At 36.2% G+C, this 23,080-nt stretch overlaps 1 protein-coding gene across 1 annotated transcript in view; it reads left to right on the plus strand.

Moving 5' to 3' along the window:
• Oseg4 (intraflagellar transport protein Oseg4) overlaps nucleotides 1-23,080 on the plus strand; it is a 377,419-nt gene that overhangs the window by 266,998 nt on the left and 87,341 nt on the right. Inside the window, exons 25-26 of the mRNA XM_090392828.1 lie at nucleotides 2,352-2,484; nucleotides 17,558-17,620. Of these exons, the coding sequence (XP_090248954.1) occupies nucleotides 2,352-2,484; nucleotides 17,558-17,620 (196 nt within the window). The remainder of the gene's footprint in view (nucleotides 1-2,351; nucleotides 2,485-17,557; nucleotides 17,621-23,080) is intronic.

The following is a 23,080-nucleotide window of genomic DNA, read 5'->3' on the forward strand; positions in this document are numbered from 1 at the left end:
GCAATCCAAAAGAATTTTTATCATTATGATGCAAGCAAAAGAAAGATTGAAAGTGGAAGAATAACTTTACTGAATGCAGATGGTACTCTAATGTCAGAGTACCATCTCTAATGAGATTGTTCAATTAATGAGTGCTCACTTTGCTAAGATATATCAACTAGGTGTATGTAATATGGTACACATTGCTACTGCTACATTAAATAAAGAGTTGCATGAATATGAGGTTGATTGAAGAGCTGTTGCATAACCTGGATAAGAATTTATCAATAGGGACAGATAAAATATCAGCATGTTTGCTAAAGGAATGTTCAACCGAAACTGGCTAGGCCTTTCACATGTTTGTATAACTTGAGTCTCAGCTCAGGAATGGAAGAAATGTATGATATTTCCATTGTACAAGGGTGGTGCACAAACTGATGTGTCTAACTACTGACCTGTCAGTATCTCTGGTGTGGTAGTGAAGATTTTAGAGAAGCTGGTAAGAACTTTCCAAGTAGTCCAGCACTAAGTTTGATAGGCAATATTATCTTCACTCGTGAGCAGCTCTCACAGTAGCAGATATATAACAAATTTCTCAGATGCTATTTGAAAGGAAATTCACTTATACTGGTGTCCAAAACTTAAAGATGAACTACATTTTTAATTGTATATGAAAACATTTTCATGACTACAGCCAAATGTGGACATAAATTTATTGCCAGCATACTAATAAATTATATTACACAAGAAATGTGATATAAATTTTGTACAAATTACAATAAATTTTTGGCAAAAGTTACATATTTTCTAAGAACATAGTTAAGGAAACTTACAGAAAACTATGCAGAGAGACATTTCAGAATGGAATATATCCAATGCAGTGTTGTGAGAACTGCGATGCAGCTCTCACAACACTGCACCATGCCCTTAGCACCGAGTGAGTCAGCAGTTCTTGATGCAAACTAATGTTTTCATCAAGGCCTTGTTTATTTTCTGAGGGGAATTTTGAGCAACAATGTCTCCCTATTGCATCCCAAATGTGTTCTATGGGGTTGAGATCTGGAGAGCAAGCTGGCCACTTGATTTGCTTAATGTCCTCTGTCTCCAGAAGTATCTAGACTGTTTGCATATAATGTGGTGTGGCATTGTCATCCATAAAAATGAATTCTTTGCCTACAACATCACAGAACATTCGAACATGATGTTGAAGAATTTCATTTCAGTATTGTTCACTAGTAATAGTTCCTTTTTCCACCTTGTAGCTCTGTGCATCCATTAAACATAATGCCTCCCCACGCTATGACCCCAGCACTGCCGTATCTATCCCTTTCAAAAGCATTCTCATGATGGCAAGTAGTACTACCATCACTTTCACGTGTCATCTAGAATCGGAGGAAAGACTAAAAATGACTCAAAAAAAGAGTACATTATCCCATTGGTGTCTTGTCCAATTTTTATGGATACAACACCACTATAAAGGTGCTCTATGGTGAGCTGTGTATATAGGGATGTATACTACAGGCATATGGGCCTATTTGTCACTGACATCTTGCCAGAGTTTCTGAAGATATCCACATACCTATGCTTGAATGGAGCCAACTTACAAGCTGACCTGCCATGGTATGTTGTTATGTTTTACTTTAATAACCAAAAATCTGTCATCATTCTCTGTGGTAGAATGAGAGCAATCTCTTAGCAAATGTCTGGAACACATTCCATTGGTTTGAAACACTGCTCAGAGCCTAGATACAATACTATGGCAATAATCCAAATCCTTAAGCTTTCCAATAATTCCTCTCCACGTGTAATCTAGATCATGTCTTTGAGACATTACAAGACATTCAAGTTTGCAACTTTATTTCCTCATGAAAAGAGAGCTTCCTTCAAACACAATTCACTTAATGCAGCATTTTACCTTTTATCCTGTTGAGTGCTATTACGTGACTCCTTTGTACACAATTCAAAAATTTGAATGTATACCCACTTTCTGCTTGAAATCATCAGTTCTAAAAATTGTCACAAGCTGATTCATCTGAATTTGTGGTTGTAATCTTCAGAAATAGTATTTGTCCTTTGGTTTCAACACCAGTGTATTCATTATAAGTTTGTTATTCCTGAGGTCCTAGAAGTGTGCTAAGGTGAGAGTTGACTAATGGGATCTTGGCATTTATATATATAAATTATACCAACTTTGATCTTACCTGCATGTTTCTTTTAAAATTACGTTTTCTTTCTTTTTTTTTTCCCTTTATCTGACATTAGAAGCAATATGAAATCTTACTTAATATCCTTGTAATAAAAATATTTCCTTAAGCCATATTTAGTCAATTAGAATACTATAGAATTATTAATGGAAATGTCTTTTATCATAGGGAAAATGCTGTAACATATTATGAGCAAGGACATAATCAGGAAAGACTTGCTGAATGTTATTACATGTTAGAAGACTATGAAAACCTAGAGAAATTAATGAATGGTTTACCAGAAAACCATAAATTGTTACCAGTAAGTTTACATTTCAGAATATTATGTGATAGCATGCTGCATAGCTATTATTTTTCTCCTAATTGTTATTAGAAGCACCAAGTTATTTCAATTAACTTTATCCAAGATGAAAAAAAACTGAAGAGATACTGCTAAATTTGCTGGCCTGGTTTGCCAAGTGGTTAGCGTATCCGCTCTCTAGCCAAAAGGCTGCACGTTTGAATCCCGCCATGGGCTTGGATTGTTTGCGATTGTCTGTGAAAATACGGTGGTGTAGATGTGGTTCATTGTAGGTGGTGGAGATAGAGAGTTGTGGAGTAGATGCCCTCCCTCAATGAGTCTTTGGACTCCCTGGAGGTGTCAAGTAATAATAATAAATAACCATAAGATGTTACATTTGAGCAATAGTCATCAGGGGGAGAAATGAGAAGCTACAGTATTTAATACTAAACATGAAGATAAATTTCTTAAGATGAAACTAATTTGTACCTCTAGTTCTATAGAAGCTTCTAGTAGGGAAGAAGTGAAAGAAGTTTTCAAGTCATTGACATAAAGGAAAAGTTTAACAGCAGAGTAGAAAACAAATCCCATACATATTATTATTATCCTAAGACTCCATGGAGTCACAGACTCATCTATGAGGTCCCTTTTGTCACACACACACACACACACACACACACACACACACACACACACACACACACACACACACACACACACACACACACACACACATCTCATCATACTATCTTAAACACGTTCAAATTCTCTGCAGACACCACACTCTCTCAGGCAGTGCATTTCACAACTCTCCATGCAAAACACCTGCTTCTCATTCTCTTACTAACACCCTCCTTATACAGCTTCCAGGGTGACTTCTTGTTTTCTCCCAATCTACCACCATTTGATGAAAAACCTCTTCAACATTAATCCTATTGTTATAGGATTACCAACTTGTACATCTCTGTCATATCACTCCTCTTTTTTCCTTCCTTCCTTCCCTCCTTCCTTTTTTCTATCCACTAGACTGCAAATTGCATCATCTCAACCTTTCTTCATATTCAACATTCCAGAGATCAGAGACTAATTTGGTCAATTACCTCTGGACTCTTTCCAGTATCTCTTCATCCTTCTGAAAACCAGGCGACCAAATATGTGCACAGTAGTCCATATGTAGCCTAATCAGAGCTCTATACAATGGAACCAGAATCTCCTTACCTCTACAAGTCAGCATCCTCTGCATCATTGCCAGAATTTGTTGTGTTGTCCTCACAATTTTGGCAATATGTCCTCTAAATTTTACATCCTTATCCACCATCACCCCAAGATCGTTTTATTTCCTCCACCTCCAACAATATATCCCCACCAAAAGTAAATTCTGCATCCCATCTTTGTTTTTTAAATTTTACAGTAAAACCTTACATTTTGCAACATTGAACTGGCATCCCCACTCTTGTGCGTGCCCATTCACTTAGTCTATTCAAGTCTTCTTGTAAGGCCACAACATCTGCTCTGCTCCTCATAGTTCTTTTCAACTTTGCATCATCATTATCCACAAACAACCAAATATCCCCCATTCAAATCATCCCCAATATCATTTACAATCAGGTTAAACAGCAATGGTCTTAAAACAAACACCTGAGACACAGCACTAGTGACTTTCCTCTTCTGTGATATTGCTCGCCCATACACACCTTGCTGTTACCTATCAGACAGCCAATCTCCAGTTCAATTCACTTGTCTAATATCCAACCCCATCTACTCTAGTTTGACTGTCAACTTATCATGCAGTAATCTCTCAAAAGCCTTTGTAAAATCTACGTATACTACTATGTATCCATTTCACATGTACAATGCTGCTGCCACTTTATTGTAATAAGTAAGTAAATTTCTAAAACATGAACTCCCTTTAGCAAATTAATGCTCGCCATCAAAGATAATACCATTGTTGTCAATCCAATTCTGGATCCTGATTCTCACCAGCCTTTCCAATACTCTAACAACTACACCTGACATAGATTGACCTATAATTTGATTCTTGATTCTGTTACTTCGTTTATGAAGTGGTACAATCTTGCCTGCCTTCTATTCCTTTGGAACTCAACCCAATGTATGACTGATACTAAATAAATATGTCAAGGCAGATATGTCAACTCCCTGACATGTTCCTTCAAAATATGTGGTGATATATTATCAAGTCGGCTTAAGGGTTAAAGTTATATAACTGAGAGGAGACCTCCACATAGCCTTTAAGGAATGCAGAGAACCGACTAGGGCTTATGATCTAATGTCCAATTCTCACCTTCTCGCCGTGCACCACATTAGGTATCTACCTGGATACTGAATGGATGAGGATGGGCTGGCAATTTGGGATTTAGCCAACCAAATTGTATTGTTTTTGGCTTAAACCCAAAATATAGAATGATGGTACAACATGACAGAATTTCATGCTGGCTGGGGCATTGCCCGATTAAACAAGGTCCCCGTTGTTTTCACCAGGCAAACAGTGAAAAGTCAGCTACTACAACAAACCCTAAAACCTGCCCCAACTCAACATCACCAGAGTTCAAAATTGGTATTATCAACATAAAAAGCCTGAATGGCAAAGAAATGGAGCTGGCTGAGGAATTGGATAAGTACCAGATCACCATAATAGGGGTGACTAAAACAAACACAAAAAATGGTAAGATCTTTCTTAGCAATAAATACAAAAATGTTATATTCAAGCAATGACAATCAACGAAAAGGAGAAGTAGCCATTGTATTCAACACTAAATATGAGACTAATCTTCTTGAATGCCAGGCAGTCTCAAGTACAGTGGTGTGGGCAAATATGAGAATGGGGAACTGGACAATGAGACTTATTTGTGCCTATGGTCCCACAGAAGATTCTACTAAGGTAGAAGTGGAGGAATTTTTTGAGGCTTTAGAGAAAGCAACTGACACAATGAAAAAGGAAAAGTTGGTCCTTCTTGGGGATCTACATAGCAGAGTAGGAAATGATTGTCAGACATACAAAAATATTTTGGGAAAATTTGGAGAAAAGAGCTTTGCTCTTTTCTCCAAATAATGCCAAATACCTGTTAAATTTATGCTCAGGACATGGACTGGTTATTACTAACACCATGTTCCAACATAAAAATGTGCACAAATTCACATGGAGAGAAGAGGCAAGGAATAAGAAAAATCTCATTGACTAAGTTATTGTTGATAGTGATGTTTTCTCTCTGGTGCAGGACACCAGAGTGTATAGAGGATATGAAATTGGAAGTGATCACTATTTAGTCTTGAGCAGGATAAAATTGAATTTCATTTTAAAAAGAAGAACATGCAAGAAAGTTTTAAAGTGAATAAAAGTTGAGCAGCTATCAGATGTGAACTGTAGACTAAAATACACAAATATTATTCAAGAAAAAATGAAAGAGTTTCAGAACAGGAACCAAACCTTGGAGATTTAGTGGCAAGCCCTGAAGAAAACAATGATTGATTCAGCCAGAGAGGCATGTGGTGACGTTGTCGTCAAAGATGGAAAAATCAGAACTCCATGATGGACACAGGAAGTTAAAGAGGCAGGGAAGGAAAAGAACAAAACATATCAAAAGTTACTGGCAAATAAGTCAGCTTGTGCTCTTAGAGAATACAGAGACAATTGTAAGAAAGATAACCACTGTGTAAAACTAGCTAAACAAAAGTCAGGGGAGGACTTTGGTAAGAACATAGAAAATAAATATCAGAAAGGTGGCAAGATATTCTGGAGGTTGTTGAAGAAGCTCAGAAATGGAGGAAAGAGTGTTGTAAAAGAAATTAGAGATGATAAAAGTTACATGAAAACTGGAGAAAAAGATATCCTTGAAGTATGGAGTAATTACTTAAAAAAATTGCTAAATGAAACAAGCAGTGATATCACAGAGATAAAAATCACTCAACAGGCATACAGTCAGGAATACATATCCATTCTTGAAGTAGAAAATGCCATCAAAAGTCTGAAATGTGGAAAGGCAGCAGGAGTAGATGATATTCGACTCAGAAATGTTCAAGTATGTAGATATAAAAGTCTTACAGTGGCTGCACTGCATAGTTCAGAAGGCCTGGATAGAAGGACGAATTCCAGATGATTGGAGTAGAGCTCTCATAGTACCCATATATAAAAAGGGAAATAAAACTGAATGCGAGAAGTACAGAGGTATTTCATTACTGAGTGTTCCTGGTACGATATATGCAAGTTGAGAAACGGTTGAGAATGATTGTGGAAGAGAAGCTTAGTGAAGAACAAGCTGGATTCAGGCCAAATATAGGCTGTCAGGATCAGATTTTCACCTTACGACAGATAGTTGAGAAAGCATGGGAATATAACAAAGATCTGTATTTAAGTTTTGTAGATCTGGAAAAGGCATATGACAAAGTGCCAAGAGAGAGAGAGAAGTTATTTGAAATGCTATGTTATATGGTGTCAGTGGGGCATTATATCAAGCAATACTTAGTCTTTATTTGAGTTGTAAGTCAGCAATTAGAATAATTGAAGAGAGTACAGGAAGGTAGTTTAATGTTAAATCTAGTGTCAGACAAGGATGTACATTATCCCCTCTGTTATTCATTATCTATAAATCCTGATATCAAAATTGGAGATGTTAATCTCAGCTCTTTGCTTTATGCGGATGATGTTATACTTCTAAATAAATCTGCTACAAGTCTGCAAGATTCTCTGACTAAATTGAATAGCTGTTGTAATAGATATGGTATGAAGGTCAGCAATAAAAAGACAAAGACAATGAAAATAGGCAGAATCATTGAAAATGTCAACTGTGTTGTGAATGGAGAACCTGTGGAACAAGTAAAACATTTCAGCTACTTAGGCACGATTTTTAGTGAAGATGGTAAATTAAATATAGAAATAGACAACAGAATCAACAGAGCTGGTATGGTAGGAAGTCAATTGAATAAATTTATATCGAATAAGAGAGAAATTAACCAAAACATTAAATTAACTGTATACAAGACAGTGTTCCAACCAATTTTAACTTATGGATCTGAGAGCTGGGTTAGAAATAAAACACTTGTACAAAGACTAGAGACTGTAGATATGAGAGTCCTGAGAAAGATTAGGGGCATGAACAGATGGCATCAATGGCAATATCATATTAAAAATGAGATATTATGAAATAACTTGACATTGTCAGCATCCATGAATGCCTTAGCATAACTAATCTCAGGTGGTATGGTCACTTAAACAGAATGGGCGAGGAAAGATTAGCAAAACAAGTGTTCTCTGCCAGGTTGGCAGGAAAAGGACCCAGAGGAAGACCAAGATATAGGTGGATTGATATAGTAAAAAGTGCCTTAGAAGACAGAAATATAAGACTTGATAATATTGGAGTCTTGACAGGTAACAGATTGATTTGGAGGAAAATTGTAGATAGGAAGTTAGTAATGATGTAAATTTTTCATGTAGTACTATCATACCCTGTACAACCCTTGAGGGTATATATCAGGAATTTGATGATGATATCATTAAGTCCCACAGCCTTATTAATATCAAGTTTGCTCAATTCCTCATATACCTCTTGCTCACTTACAGTCGGTCTCTACTCCTCGTTACCAACTGCTCTCAAACTCTGTGATGTCACATTAACAAGAATGAAAGACCTTTATGAACTGTCTCATTAAATCTCTCAACTATATCCTCTGCAGCAGTTTTCCTTATATCATTTTCTCCATTCAGTGCCATCCTACCCTACCCTAATCATCCTATCCTAATTATTATTTTTGCTGAAAGCACTCCCTATGATTTTTTTTTTTTTTGGCTCATACTGAACTTTTGCTACCCTTACCAGCCAAGTCATTCTCCTTGCCTGTTCTTTGTATCCTCATGGAATTGATTATTACCAGTCCTGTTATGTTGCCTGCATAATGCTTTTTTTTTTTTATTCTGTATTCCTTGCTTAATCTCTTCATTCATCCATTTTCATACCTACCTTATTAACCTTCTGACCTTTTGAATACATTTAGACATTGCTTCTACTAGATAGTTCTTGAATATCACCCAAGCAGCATTGATTTCCTTTCCACCCAACTCTTCATTCCATGCAAGCTGTCTCCTAAGCTTCTTGTAATCACCAGCCTTGTAGTTCCACATATACCCTTTTTTCAAGGAAGTCCTCACATGGTTGGCAACCACCCAGGTAATCACTTCATGGTCAATCTCTGAAGGGTGATTTGACACCTCATTTATAATAACATCCTCTGATGAGATGATCAAATCTAAGATCCTCAATCCTCGTGTGTCTTCTGTTACCTACTTCCTGAGGTAGTTGTCCCTGAAAAATTCAAGAAACTCATTTGCTTTACTTCTGGTTGCTATCTCATCATCCCAATCTGTATTGCTGTAATTAATATCACCCTTAACGATCTCCCTTTCCCATTTGCTTCGCTAATTTGCTTATATGTTTTGTGATCACTACCCACTACATTACCAGGTCTATAGCAACTTCCAGTTAAGTATTTCATTCTATTCGTCTGTCTCACACCGTATTGCTTCAGAATTACTACTATTTCTCCCTTGCATCTCTACCTTGTATGGACATAACTGTCCATACAAGGTAGAGATGCAAGGAAGAAATTCATGAAATACATCATACCCTTCCATCTCTATCCCTGTCAGCATGTCATTCTCATCCTACCATGTCTCACTTATTCCAACAATTTTTGGGTGAACGAACTCAATCAATTTCCAACCATTTGATTTTCCTTGTTTATGATTCTTCTAGCCTTTGTATACAAATATAAGAATTCATGCATGGATCTATAAGAAGTCACTGATACCACTTATTAGATGTGACTTCTCAATACTTTCTTTGAGCCATTTCTTTTTCTCCTTACTCATCCTGGAACCCTCTTCAAATTCAACTGTTTTCCCTACATCCCAGGTCATCCCCTTTTCTTTTTGTCTATATATGCATTCACATCCTCTTGGAGCATCAACCTTTCTCATGCTATCTGCTTCTTCATTACTAAGCACCACTTTAATCTCTCATTCCTTACTCTCCTGTTCTTTCCCATCGCTTCTTATTTGCTCAGATTCATTCTTTCCACTCATTACTCTTCCTTCCAGCAGCAGTCCAGTCTCTCCAGATGGCTCACACCAAAATCATTCAAATGCATTCCATCACTCTTATACAGTTCTATTCTTCCTTCAAACCCATTCCAAACATTAACAAACTACACCCTTTTCTCTTCACACATTTCTGCTAACATATCATTCATAATTCTTGTTCTCTGCCTCATCTCACCACTGTCATATCTGGGCAATACACTGACTACCTTTCCTATCAGACTATTACCTTTTATCCTTCTCAACAACCTCCTGATATCCAATCTTACATTCTCCTTGTTCCAAGTCAAGTCATTTGTCCCCACTACCACTATCATCTCCTTTGCTTGCTTACTCCTCATATCCACTGCCTCAATCACTCTGTTCATTTTACTTCCAGGAAAACAAACTCTATGCATTTGTTTACCACACCTCTAATAATTGAATCACCATACAACGCCACTCACAGTTCTTTCATGATGGAAATATTTTGTGAAAATGTTGAAAATGTGAAAAGAGCAAAGCTAATAATAATAAATACGTGGATTTCCATTCAGATTATGGAATGGTTATTACCATTACCCTGTCCAGCATAAAGATGTCCTTAAACGCACAAGAAATAAGAAAAGTTTGTATTGTTGTTGTTGATAATTAGATTAATTCGGAATACAAGAGTATATAGATTTGAAATAAGAAGTTATTATTGTTTGGTTTTGAGCAGAATAAAAATTACTATCATAATGAAAGGAAAAATATATAAGAAAGTTTTAAAAAATTGAGCAGCTTTCAGTCGTAAATTGCAGTCTCTTATATGCAAATATTTTTGGACAAAAAATGTAGAAGAAAATGAGAGCCAAACCTTGGAGACATAGTAGCATAATCTGAGAAAATTTTGATTGAATCAGCAAGGGAGGCAGTGAAGAAGTTTGCAAAAATAGAAAAACCAGAACTTCATAGTGGACTTATGAAGTTAAATAGGGATTCCTGAAAAAGAAGTTATACTAAAGATTTCTTGCAAGTCACCTTGTGCCCTAGCAAATACAGAGAAAATTTAAGAAATCTAAGTTATCTGTGCATCATCATCAATTTCCTGATACGTATCCTCAAGGGATGTTCAGGAAGTTATCTGTAAACATAGCTAAATGAAAGTCATAAGGGCAGCTTTGGTAAAATATCTCATTATTAAATGAGATATGCTGTGATGACATGATAGGAGTAGAAAATATCCAAATGGAATGTAGTCATTCGTACATTTCAGTACTGGAGATAGGAAAAGGCATAAGAAGCTGGTGCCATGGTTGGTTTAGTGTATCTGCCGTCCAGCCAACTTGCTGTGGATTTGAATCCCATAATTGGTATGTGTTTGAATGTTTTAAGTAGTCTCACACTGACCATCGAAATTGTTCATTGTGAGACTGCCACAATGCTAATGAAGGCCTGCAGTGTGACTCGAAAAAGAGTTCTGTTTGGTCTCAGTGAGAGTAGAGTTTCCAGATTATATAACCCTCAACTCACCAAAGTACTGTACTGTAGATTACAATCTTTCATGGGTGGAACTCGCATCTTTAAAAAAATAAAAATAAAAACCCTGTTTCAGTAGAAAAGGACCAGTTTGTATTTCTTCTGTGATTGTTAAGATTTTGGAAAAATTGGTAAAAACTCATATTCAGAAAATTTAAGGCTTTGAAATTGGGCAGATGAAGACAATATTATTTATGCTGACCAGCATGAATTTCTTAATGGCACTCTTGTTTTAGTAATCTGGTTACATTTTATAATAGAGTAAAAAGAGCAGTGAATGAGCGTAAGCCATACACAGTCTTTCTTTTTTTGATTTTGCAAGGGCATTAACTTGTCATGTGACAAGGTGCCACATGAAAGTTAGTATTTAAGTTGCAACATATGTATCAGAATAGTGGATTGAATTGGTAACTGGCTTTCTGATAGATACCAGTTGTATATGAGGGAGCAATATTAGGAAGTAGGAAGGCTATGAGGAGTGGAGTTCCATAGGGTTTAATAGGACCATTAGTATTGTCATTGGACTACAGAGCGATATTCAGTTGTTTGCAGTGGTAAATTGTAATCTAATGCTTGAGAGAGTTATTAGTGATAGTGCTGATATTTTGGCCCTAAAGGAGGATTTGAATAAGCTGGAAAGGTGAGCAAATGAATGGAAATATCAGTTGAATGTAGCTAAATGTAAGGTTTTAAAAATTTGGGATTCACAGATGGGATGCTTTATACTCACTTGGCAGAGTTATACTGGAAGAAGTAGAGGAAGCAGGGAATCTTTGGGTGATCGTAAATAGAAATTGAAGTACAGAGGACATATTGCAAAGATAAAAGATGGTGGTTCTATTATATAAAGCTCTGATCAGACTACATCTGGATAAGTGTGCTCAGATCTCTGGTCAAGGATTTGAATGGGATGAGGTAACCTTGGAGAGGTTGCAGGGACAGAGAGTGAAAATGATATTTGGACTATACAGTGTTGATTATGAGGATGAAGCCATGCAAACTACAGAGTTTGGTGGATAGAAGATGAAGAGGGAGATGTAATTGGAAAATTTAAGCTACTGAATGTTATTTACTGAATTGACATTGGGGAGATTTTTCATATGGTAGAATGAGGAAATGAAACAAGGACAGGAAGCTTGTCCCTAGAAGTTGCAAAAGAAAGTAGTAAGTAAAAGGTTAGGAAGTAAGTTTATTGCAAGGAGAGTGGAATGCATTGTCTGACAGAGTGGTAAGAGTACAAACTCTTGCTATTCTCTCAGGCAATGAGCTTAAGAAGTGGTACATCTTGTAACACCTGCAAAACAAAAAAAACTGAGATTTTGAAATGGATAAATGTAGAAAGTTTACCTCTTCAAAATGGCAGGTGAGTTGTCTGTCTGTGCTCTTTCATGATCTGACTCTCACTCATCTTGATGGATAATCACATCACCACGAAGTCTATCTTCCTGACATCCATCTTTTCAATCTTTCTACTTGTCCAGCATCTACTCTGTAATTAGGAAATAGGCTTATATTCAGCTCATTCTATAGCCATGTGATAAAAGTGAGCCATTAAACTGTCTTCCAGTTGCTCCCACTTTGGTTCTTTCACAACTCATAAAGGTCATCAATAGCCAACTTCTTTATCACCATCACCTGGAGCCCATCAGCTAATTTGTGACCAGCAATATGGATTTCACCGCCCTTAATCCACAAGTGATATCCTAGCCATTCCGTCCACATTTAGACATAAACCATGGAAAGTCTGGAGAGACTTGTGGTTATTCTTGACATTTCTAAGTCATTTATTATTATTATTATTATTATTATTACTCAACACCTCCAGGGAGTCCCAGACTCATCGAGGGAGTGCACCTACTCTACAACTATCCGTCTCCAACACTCAATCCACCAACTACAGTGAATTGCATCATCTACACCAATGCCATCTACTGCCCACCACCACTAGTGGTATTTTCACAGACAATCACAAACATCCATACCCACGGCAGGATACGAACTTGCAGCCTTTTGGCTGGAGAGCGGATATGCTAACCACTCGGATAAATCAGGTCAGCTTGCCCATCAAACTACTCTCTTTGCTTCTGTCCTTTACAGTTGGTCACCAGTTTCCTTTCTGGTCATTTGTTATATGTGATGGTAAAGATGAAGGAAAAATCTGAAATTGGTGGAATAGAGCATACTGCAAGGCAGTAATGAGGGCACACTATAAGGCAGTGACTGCACTGCACTGTGCCTTAAACTCACTATTCTTCATTGAGGTGAAGATAACCTGTGAACTTTAATGATATCAAAATGAAGTTCTGTCTTATTTCTCACAAGAAAGTACTTGCTTCATTTCACTTTTCTTTACTTTTGATAATACCCAGATATCTAAATGTAATCAGGTTTCACTTCTTGGTCTGACTTATATCTCTGGCCTTGCTGGCTAAGCACATTACAGCCATCCAAAAAAAAAAGTAGGTATTCTCTTCAGCTCAGGACAAAGCTTCTCACCTGTATAATTGCTGACACTGTATAAATCCCATATTTATACAGCATTGGAACACAGTGCACTTATTTGGGGTGATGCACAAATCTCCCTAAGACTGCTTATGCTTAAAATAAAAACTACTAAGTTTAATCCTGTCCATAGTAAAGATAACAACAACATATCTTCTTGGTAAAAGCAATCATGCAGGTAATTGTTTTCAGACTATAAGTTCTGTGACTGATTCTTGGCAGCAGTATTCTAGTTTTCTTTCATGTTACTGCACTCTCAACACCAAATATCTGATTCTGTGATTATGCCCAAAATTATTATTCCAGACTTAAGATTGTGCTGAAATACCTGAATGCAAGATTATTTGGTTTTCCTTGGCTCATAACATAATTGTCCTTGTTGCATCTAATAGTAATGTCACATATGAAGATTAGGTCCTTCTGACACTATTCAGTACAAAAATATCATATAGAGCAGTGTTTCTCACCTGTGGTCTGCAACGATGGGACAGGTGGTCCTCAGGCAGACTTAAATTAATTAAATAAATATTTTTTTTAATTATCCAAACAAAACAAATTAAAATTGAATAAGTAAAAATTATTGAAATCAAATTGAGCCTTAAAAAACCAACAAATAGCGTCAGAATATTCAAAGGCAGAAGCAATAAAACTATATTGTTTTTCACTTCATCCCTCTTTTATTATTCATCATTTTGCTGCTAAATTTGTAGCTGCAGAATGACGAATAATAAAAGAGGGGTAAAGTGAAAAACAATATACTTTTATTGCTTCTGCCTTCCCTTGTTGTTTTGTCAGATTTGAAGTGAACATGTGTTATCCACATTTCAACCAATTGCTTGTTGTGTATTGATTTTTATTATTGAAGGTTTCCTTACCAAGGCTCAGTATATCTTCAGAAGTGCTAAGTAATACTTGAACAAAGAGTGTGTCATGAGTTAACTCCAGTATTTATATATTTTTCGGAAACGTTTTTTTAATAATGGAAAAGTGGCTTAGAACTAGAACTTTGAAAAGAAGAGCAAATGAAACAGGTAATGCTAACCCTAATTGTAATACACGTATTATAACAGCCAGTAAATCTGATTCTATTAAAGTAGAAGAAACAAGCAGTTCAAAGAAAAAATACAGTAGGAAATATAACAGTTCCTATTTGGAATTCGGGTTTACTTGGTGTGGAGATGAAAGTGAACAGAAACCTCAATGTGTTTTGTGTTATGAAGTGTTGTCGAACAAGTGCATGAAATCTGTGAAACTCTGATGACATTTAGAAACTAAACATTGTGATGTGAAAAATAAGCCAATTGAAATTTTTCAGTGACACTTAGGGACATTAAATCATGGGAAAGATATAATTTCAGCCATGGATTCCATTAATAGCAAAGCACTGGAAGCATCCTATCTCTTAAGTTTGCGCATAGCAAAAAGAGGAAAATCTCATTCTATCAGTGAAAATTTACTACTTCCAGCTATAAAAGATGTGGTAAAAACTATGTTTGGCAACAAGTTACTAAAAGATGTTGATTTGATTCCTTTTTCAAACGATACTGTCGGTCGCAGAATTAATGATTTGGCAGGTGACATAGAATCTCAATTATTATCCGTTACAAATAGATGCACAGTTAATATGCTACGTAAGATACACACACATGATAACAACATTCATGATGGTATTCTGTTTTGTAGAACTTTGTCATCCCGAACAACTGGAGAAGAAATATTTTACACTCTCAATAATTACATAACACACAAAGGGATCCAGTGGGAAAAATGTACAGGCTTCTGTTTGGATGGTGCTCGTGCTCTTACAGGCAGGCATAGTGGGGGTTGTTTCTAAGGTCAAAGAAGTAGCTCCGGATATGAATAGGGTGCATTGTTTCATACATAGGGAAACGTTAACCTCCAAAGGAATGCCACTAGAATTTAAAACTGTGCTATACAACGCTGTCAAGCTAGTTAATTTTATTAAAGCTCGTCCATTAAATAACAGGTTATTTTCAGTACTCGGCGATGAAATGGGCAGTGAATATACACAACTTTTGCTTCATACTGAAATTCGCTGGCTTTCCAGGGGCAAAGTACTAACAAGGTTATTTCAATTAAGGCAAGAAGTTTTATTATTTGTAAATGAACGTAATTCTGATTTTGCATCACTCCTTGTTGACAAAACATGGTTATCAACACTATCATATCTTTCAGACATTTTTTCGAAATTAAATGAACTAAATTTCTCTCTTCGGGGAAATTTTTTAACTGTTCTTGATGCCTACAACAAAATAAAAGCATTCGAGAAAAAACTGATTTTATGGATTAATTATGTAAAAGACAGACAATTTGCACGTTTTCCAACATTGGAATCCTTTTTAGTGGAAAATAATATTTTTGTTCATTCTGAGTTTGTGGAAAGGGTTTGTGACCACCTCAAAAATCTGAAACAGAATTTTGAAACATATTTTCCGAATAACTTTTACAAGAAATTTCTGTGGGTTCGCAATATTTCAGGCTTGCAGTCACGAGAACGACCTTTCGTTATCGAAAAGGAAAGTTAATTGAGTTTTCAAGTGACAGTGGGCTTAAAATGCAATTCTGTGATCTTGGTTTTGCTCAATTTTGGATCTCGTCTTCAGTGAGAATTGAATTTCCGGAATTATCTGACGAAGCACTGAAAATTGTCCTGAAGTTTTCTACAACCTATCTTTGTGAGAAAGGATTTTCATCACTCATTCAAATAAAAACAAAATACAGAATTTGCATGTGTGTGTGCACACCAATCTTCGACTGAAGTTGACCAATATTGAGCCAGATATCCAGCAACACTGCAAGGGCCGAGAAGCTCAACGATCTCATTAAAAGTAAGTAGTAACATAATAATATCATCTTATTTATTTGTTTAATAAAATTAAAACTTTGTTCAATGATGATACACTTTTAATCGTTTACTTCCAATTTAATTAATTATGTTGCCATATCTTTCAAAAAATGCTTTTAGATTTATTATGTTATAAATGGCACAGTTTTTCTGAAATGTTGGTAATTCCAGTGGCGAAGCTAGAGTTGTTGCTGCCCGGGGAGGTTCCTCAGTTTGCCACCCCTCTCAACCACCAAAAATACTACAAAAAGTCAAAATGACATGGAAGGAAATAAATTAAAACACTATGTTTATTTTTGAAGTAAAACTTTAATTTCAACATTTTAAAATGTTATTTTTCTTGCTTTTCTGTTAGCAAAATCATCGATGACATTGGCAGAGTCTATTTCCTAGTAATGTAGGTAATTCTTGATCAATTTCAATTTAGAAAACTCTTCTCACAACTAGAAACGCTTACAGCAATCGTGAGGATATTTCGCAGCAGTATTACAATAGTTGGAACTGAGTTCTCGAGACTGTATTTTAGAATTAACTGCAAAAGTTCAAAAAGGTTCAAAGTGCTTCCTGGGGAGGACCCCCCCCCCCCCCAGCTACTGCCACTGGGTAATTCCTATATAGGTTTTTTAAAAAAAATTACAAAAGTCAAAACGACGTATAGGGAAATAAATTAAAAACACTATGTTTATTTTTGAAGTAAAACTTTAATTCCAACATTGTAAAATGTCATTTTTCTTGCTTTTCTGTTCGCAAAATCGTCGATCACAGTGTCAAAGTCAATTTCATTACTCAGTTGCTGTTTTATAGACAGTAAGGCAAGATTTTATAAACGCCAAAAAAGGTGCCACCAGGGGCAGATCCCCCCCCAGCTACGCCTCTGTAACTTAGTGGTCTGCAGAATTGGTTTAGGCATTTTACTGGTCCTTGGGCTTAGAAATGTTGAGAAACACTGATATAATATATATATATATATATATATTTTTTTTTTCATTGTGTCATTATTTCATTGATGTATTAATAATTTAATGATGTCTTTAATCATTAGTGATGGTTAGATAAAAAAAAAAATATCACTTCAGCATTCTTTCTGGGAAATTGATTACAAGTTTTATTTGTTTTAGGAATTGGGAGTTATGTTTACTTCTGTTGGAATGTGTGAACAGGCAGTTACAACTTATATTAAGGTAAGGGACATGTGTGTATTTTTTGTAATTTCTCTATAATTGCAAAATGCTTTGCATTAGTTAAAATTGTTTAATGTAGTTTCCACAGGATAGATTAATATTTCAGAAACTGTAATAGAAACAAATAAGATGAAGGATATCTTCAGTGCCCACTGATCTCTGTATCTCAACACATTGTTTCTATAGCACAATCATGAAAACATTCTGAAATTTTCACTTGGAAAGACCTGGATTTGAATCACCTAGAAAGAAAGGAATGTTATAAAACCTATTCTGTTGGTTGGTGTTGTGTAGAGGTAGCTGGGTTTTCTTTCTAGAAAATCTGCATTTTTCATTCTGCAAAACAAGCAAACCAACCAGAGAACATACACAATTATTAGACATAATGCACTGGCCTCGTGGTCTTAGCTGCTTTTTAATTCCAACCAGTCTGACCAAATGATGTTTGACTAGAAATGCTCAAATATGGAGTTCTAAAAGTTCACCATTGGTTGCCCCACCTAATTCAGAAGATATAGTAAGTCAAATTCCAGATGATTGAACTAGAAATGTTATAGTGGTGGTGGTTTTTCCTTCAGTCATTTCTGACCCTAGGTGACTTTGTAGGCATTGCCCACAAAGTGTTCCTGGTGAAATGTTTATAGGGTAGCTCACTGTTGCTCTTCCCCCCCCCCATTTTATCCAGGCTCAGGACTGGCATATGGCTGGGACGTATTCATGCGTGTTCATGGGACCGGTTTGCCTGTTCCGGGGAACGAAAAACCTGAGTTTCTGGGCGTAAAAACCCTCTACCTCCATATGAGACTGGCTAAATCACCCTTTTTCAAAAGAGACCAGATAAAGGTTCCTCACATCACTGACAGGAATCAAACCTAGGTCTTTCTGACCAAAGGGTTCGTCTATACTGACTGAGTTATGGAGGCTCTGCTGTTATAGTACCCATCTGTAAAAAAAAGAACTAAAATTGAATGTGAGAATTCACACATTCACCTCATACTGTGTTTTGCACATATGCCACATCTAACTGGAGCATTTGACCATGTAATGTCCTTTCCACATTGGGCAGAAAATTTTTTACACATTAATTGTATATGGCACACACTAGTTTTAAGTTTTTTGGTAGAATTTTGTTTTAAAATTAATACTTATGAATTGTCTTAATGATATAGAAAATATTTCAAAAATAATGTTTCTTATTTTAAAGTTAAATATATATATATATATATATATATTACATTTCCTTTTAAAAATATGCATTACATAAATGAGTCAGTTTCTGTGCCAAGTGAAGTATATATGAATATATAACAATATTTTTATTTTATGATTATACCATGGTGTGTTATTGACAACAAAAAGAAAAAAAATAATAATTGCAATCAATAGTCCCCCCCCCCTCTCCCCAATCTTGTGGAATATGGAATCTATCCTCATTAATTCCAAAAACTAATGTTTTTGGAATTAATTTTTTTTTTATTGTTTTAATACAGTTTGTGGCATATTGAGAAGGGCAACACATTGAACAGTACAGCCCCTGAATGCATCATGGAAGTGAATAAAAATTGTTATTTATGCTTGTGTCACTTTTCTCCTTCTTATATTCACAGAAAAATTACTATATCTACATTTGGTGCATCATACAGCACCCCAGTGGTGAATTTTGGAGCTACTTTTTTTTTCCCCTCAGATATCACTTCTGCATAATGCACAATGTATTCCTGCAAAGTTTCACAGCATTGGGCTCACTGGGTAGCACTCTTCATCAATCTCCTCATGCCTGAGGACTTGTGACCTTGGCAACAATGTTTCTCCATCTATTTCTATCTCTTGATGTGGCAGTTACTTCTTCCAAGGAAAGTCTTGAGATCCTTTGGATTTGATCTATCCATCTTGCTCTTGGTCTTACTTTCCTGCGTTTTCCTCCTACTTTTCCTTGCAGCACATTTCAAAGTGTCAAGTGTCTCTCTTAACAAGTGTCCATGATTCTACACAATAGAGAATGATTGAGAAAACAAGTGTATTCACTAGTTTATATTTGGTAGTGTTAGAAATATTTCTATCTTTCCATATTTTTTTTAGTTGTGTCATGGCATTTCTTCCCATTGCAATTCTTTTTATTTCCGTATGACAACCGCCTTTATTATCTATCAAGGCGCCAAGATATATGAACTGTTAAACTTTTTCTAAGTTGATGTTATGAGTAGATGTTTCTTCTTTTCCTATCGTCATATACTTGGTTTATTTCTGTTAAGTTTAAGTCCATATTTAATGCTCTCCCACTCTACTGTCCCAATAAGTGACATCAGTTGTCTTTCATTGCTGGCTATAAACACAGTATCATCTGGTGGCACTCTACAAGCCTTAAACAGGGATACTTTAATTCTGATCGCCATGTGTATATATACAGGGTGTTCGGGATAAATTTGACAGTTTCGTAAGGAAAAAGAAAATCTTCTTTGTATCTATTAAATTTAATGAATTGACAAAAAAACATTACAGGCAGAGTTAATTACAATACTATCAACAAGATTTACTCAAAATAACCACCATTAGCATCGATCACAGCTTCAATTCTGCTTCGGAACCTCGAACAAGCTGATGCTACAGTCTCCCTGGGAAGGGCCGCAAAAACTGTTTTAATTTTATCCATTAACTGGGCTTTTGTATTACTGGAAGTGCGATTGGTGTCTTTTTCAACTGCGCCCCATACAAAATAATCCATGGGGTTAAGGTCTGGGGAGTTTGGAGGCCAAACATTTGGACTGGTGAAGTCGTAGAAATTTTCAGACAACCATTTTTGACTTTTCCCAGAGGTGTGGCAAGGGGCCGAATCCTGCTGCCATACATACGGCCTACCATTGGCTACCCTTGTTATCCAGGGCTTGACTACAGTTAGCAACTCCACGAACAAAGCCCGAATTCCAATGCCAGGGTTCTTCAACACCTGTTCCTGCAGATTTGCGAGGAATTCTGCTGTACGAACGCAATCAGATCGTCTGCTAGGGATCTTTCTTCTTGCTACATCCTCGTAGTCACCATTGCAAGTCTCTAGTTCATGCCTGATTGTTTTTACTGTATTCAGGGAGCATTGGGCAGCAGTCGTAATATCCTTATTTTGATGGCGGGCACGAATCATCATGATACAAGTTATTCTCTTCCATGATTCAGGTGGGTTCCAGCTATCCATCCTTTCTGACATCTTGTATATGAATGAAGAAGGGTCCAAACTTTTAAATGAAGAGAAGTGTGTGTTAATACATGTAACTTACGGAAAAATATAATTAATTATAAATATGTCAAATTTATCCCAAACACCCTGTATATTATTATTATCATTATTATTACTATTATACAAGCACCTCCATGGAGTCCAAAGACTCATTGCAGGAGATCCAAGTTATATCTATCATACCAAGTTATATCTATCATACACAATCTATCATACCTTTCCTCGAATTCATTAAGAGACAAAGCACTCACAACTGACTCTGCAACCCATTCCACTTATTCACAACTCTCCAAGCAAAAATCTAGTCCTCACCACACCTTTATTCAACTTCCAAGGATGATCCCCTTGTTCTGGCCCCACTAGCCAAGTGGTGAAACATTTCCCTTTCATCAATCCTATAAAACCCTTTAAGCAATTTAAATGTTCCTATTCTATTCCCTCTTTTTCTTCTATCAACCAACTTCTGCAATCCACATACCCTCAATCTATCCTCATATTCCACAGATCACTCATCATCTTGGTCACTGATCTCTGAATCTTCTCCACTGCTTCCTCATCCTTAAGAAACCCAGAGGACCAGACCTGAGTGAAGTAATCCAGATGTGGATGTATCAATGTCTTATTAAGAGGAATAACAACTTGTGTATCTCTACTTGTTAATGTGTTCTTCAATAGCACACTTAATAATATGTCCTTTCAGGTTATTTCTTATATCATTTATGTACAAATTAGACAGCAATGGTCATAGCACTGAACCTTGTGGAATGCCATTAGTCACCTGTTTTGGCCTCAATTCTGCCCCTCCATATACCAATTTTTTTATTTTGACCTCAATTCTACCCCTCCATATACCACTTATTGATATCTGTCCAGCAGCCACCCTCTTATATACATAACCAGTGTCTTATCCATCCCCATTTGTTCTAATTAGCATAACAGTGTTCCATGTGGTATTCTGTCAAATGCCTTTGCAAAATCTAGCAGAATCATTGTGTAGCCATTTACTTTACCCAATTATACTGTTACTCTATTATACAAATATAGTAAATTACTAAGGCATGACTGACCCTTCATTAAGCCATGCTGCTCTTCATAGAATATCATAGCATTAGTATATAGAAACTGCAGCATCCCTTTAGGTTCTCACCCACTTTTCACTTTTACTTTCTGAATTGACTACCCTATTCATTATTTTTGCTTGAGGGACTAATTTCCCTTCTTCTCACACTCATTCACCTCATTGGTGCCTTCCCACAAACTGACCTGCTTCCACCCTAATTGCTTAAGTTTTGCTGAAATTGTACTTCAATATGCTTGGTGAGCAAAGCTCTATCTAGACACCTAATACCAAAACCATTTTAGATGCAGTCCATTAGCATTATACAAATCCTTCTTTCCAACAAACACAGACCATAGATCCACAAATCCTACATCATTCCTTCAGTACAAGCCTCTGCATTGATTTATCAGCTACCAATCAATGTCTTCCTCAGTTTGCTTCTATCATAAAATGGCAGGAAACTTACAATCTTCACCTTCTCGCTCTTCAGTTTTGCCTCTTCTAACAACTCCTTTATATCCTTCCTCATAGAATACTTCTCGCGTTTTAAATCATTTTTGCACGAAGATAATCAGTTCCTTCGACTTTCCTTTTTACATCATGAATTTTTGAACCAGGGAAACACAGTTTTGTCACACTTTCATTAAGTACTCCCCTGATCATTGAGTCGCCATACATAATTTTATATATATATATATATGACTATTACTGTTAACTCAGGGTTGGGATATGTTCATTTTTAATATAAACTGACTAAAAACCCGAGAGTTATAACAAAATGAGATTTATTTGAAAAACGCAACATGTTTCATCGAGATTGACTTCATCAGGCATTAAGAACATAGAAAGATATTAAAAGACACTGAAAATAACATTTAGACACTCTAAAGCCATACAATTATAAAGTTGTAATATTCAACTGTGAATTACAGTTATTATGAACTTGAGCTATAGTCCGTGTTAAAGTTCTATTGTTGTACACTTGTGCGTGTGTGGAACTACGCGATCTCCAGTATCTGATAGTACAGCTGAAAGAGTCAGGCAAATTATAGCTGAGATTATTATAAATTTAGTTTAATCCTTTATCCAATGGACGTAGGAGGATAGATTTCTCCGTTTGGCCATAGTAAGGTTTTCCACACTCACATGTGACTTTGTATACACCTGGGAA

Source organism: Typopeltis vanoorti, chromosome 5 (genome assembly GCF_054136105.1).
Source record: "Typopeltis vanoorti isolate ZY-2024b chromosome 5, IOZ_Tvanoo_1.0, whole genome shotgun sequence".
Taxonomy (NCBI): Eukaryota; Metazoa; Arthropoda; class Arachnida; order Uropygi; family Thelyphonidae; genus Typopeltis; species Typopeltis vanoorti.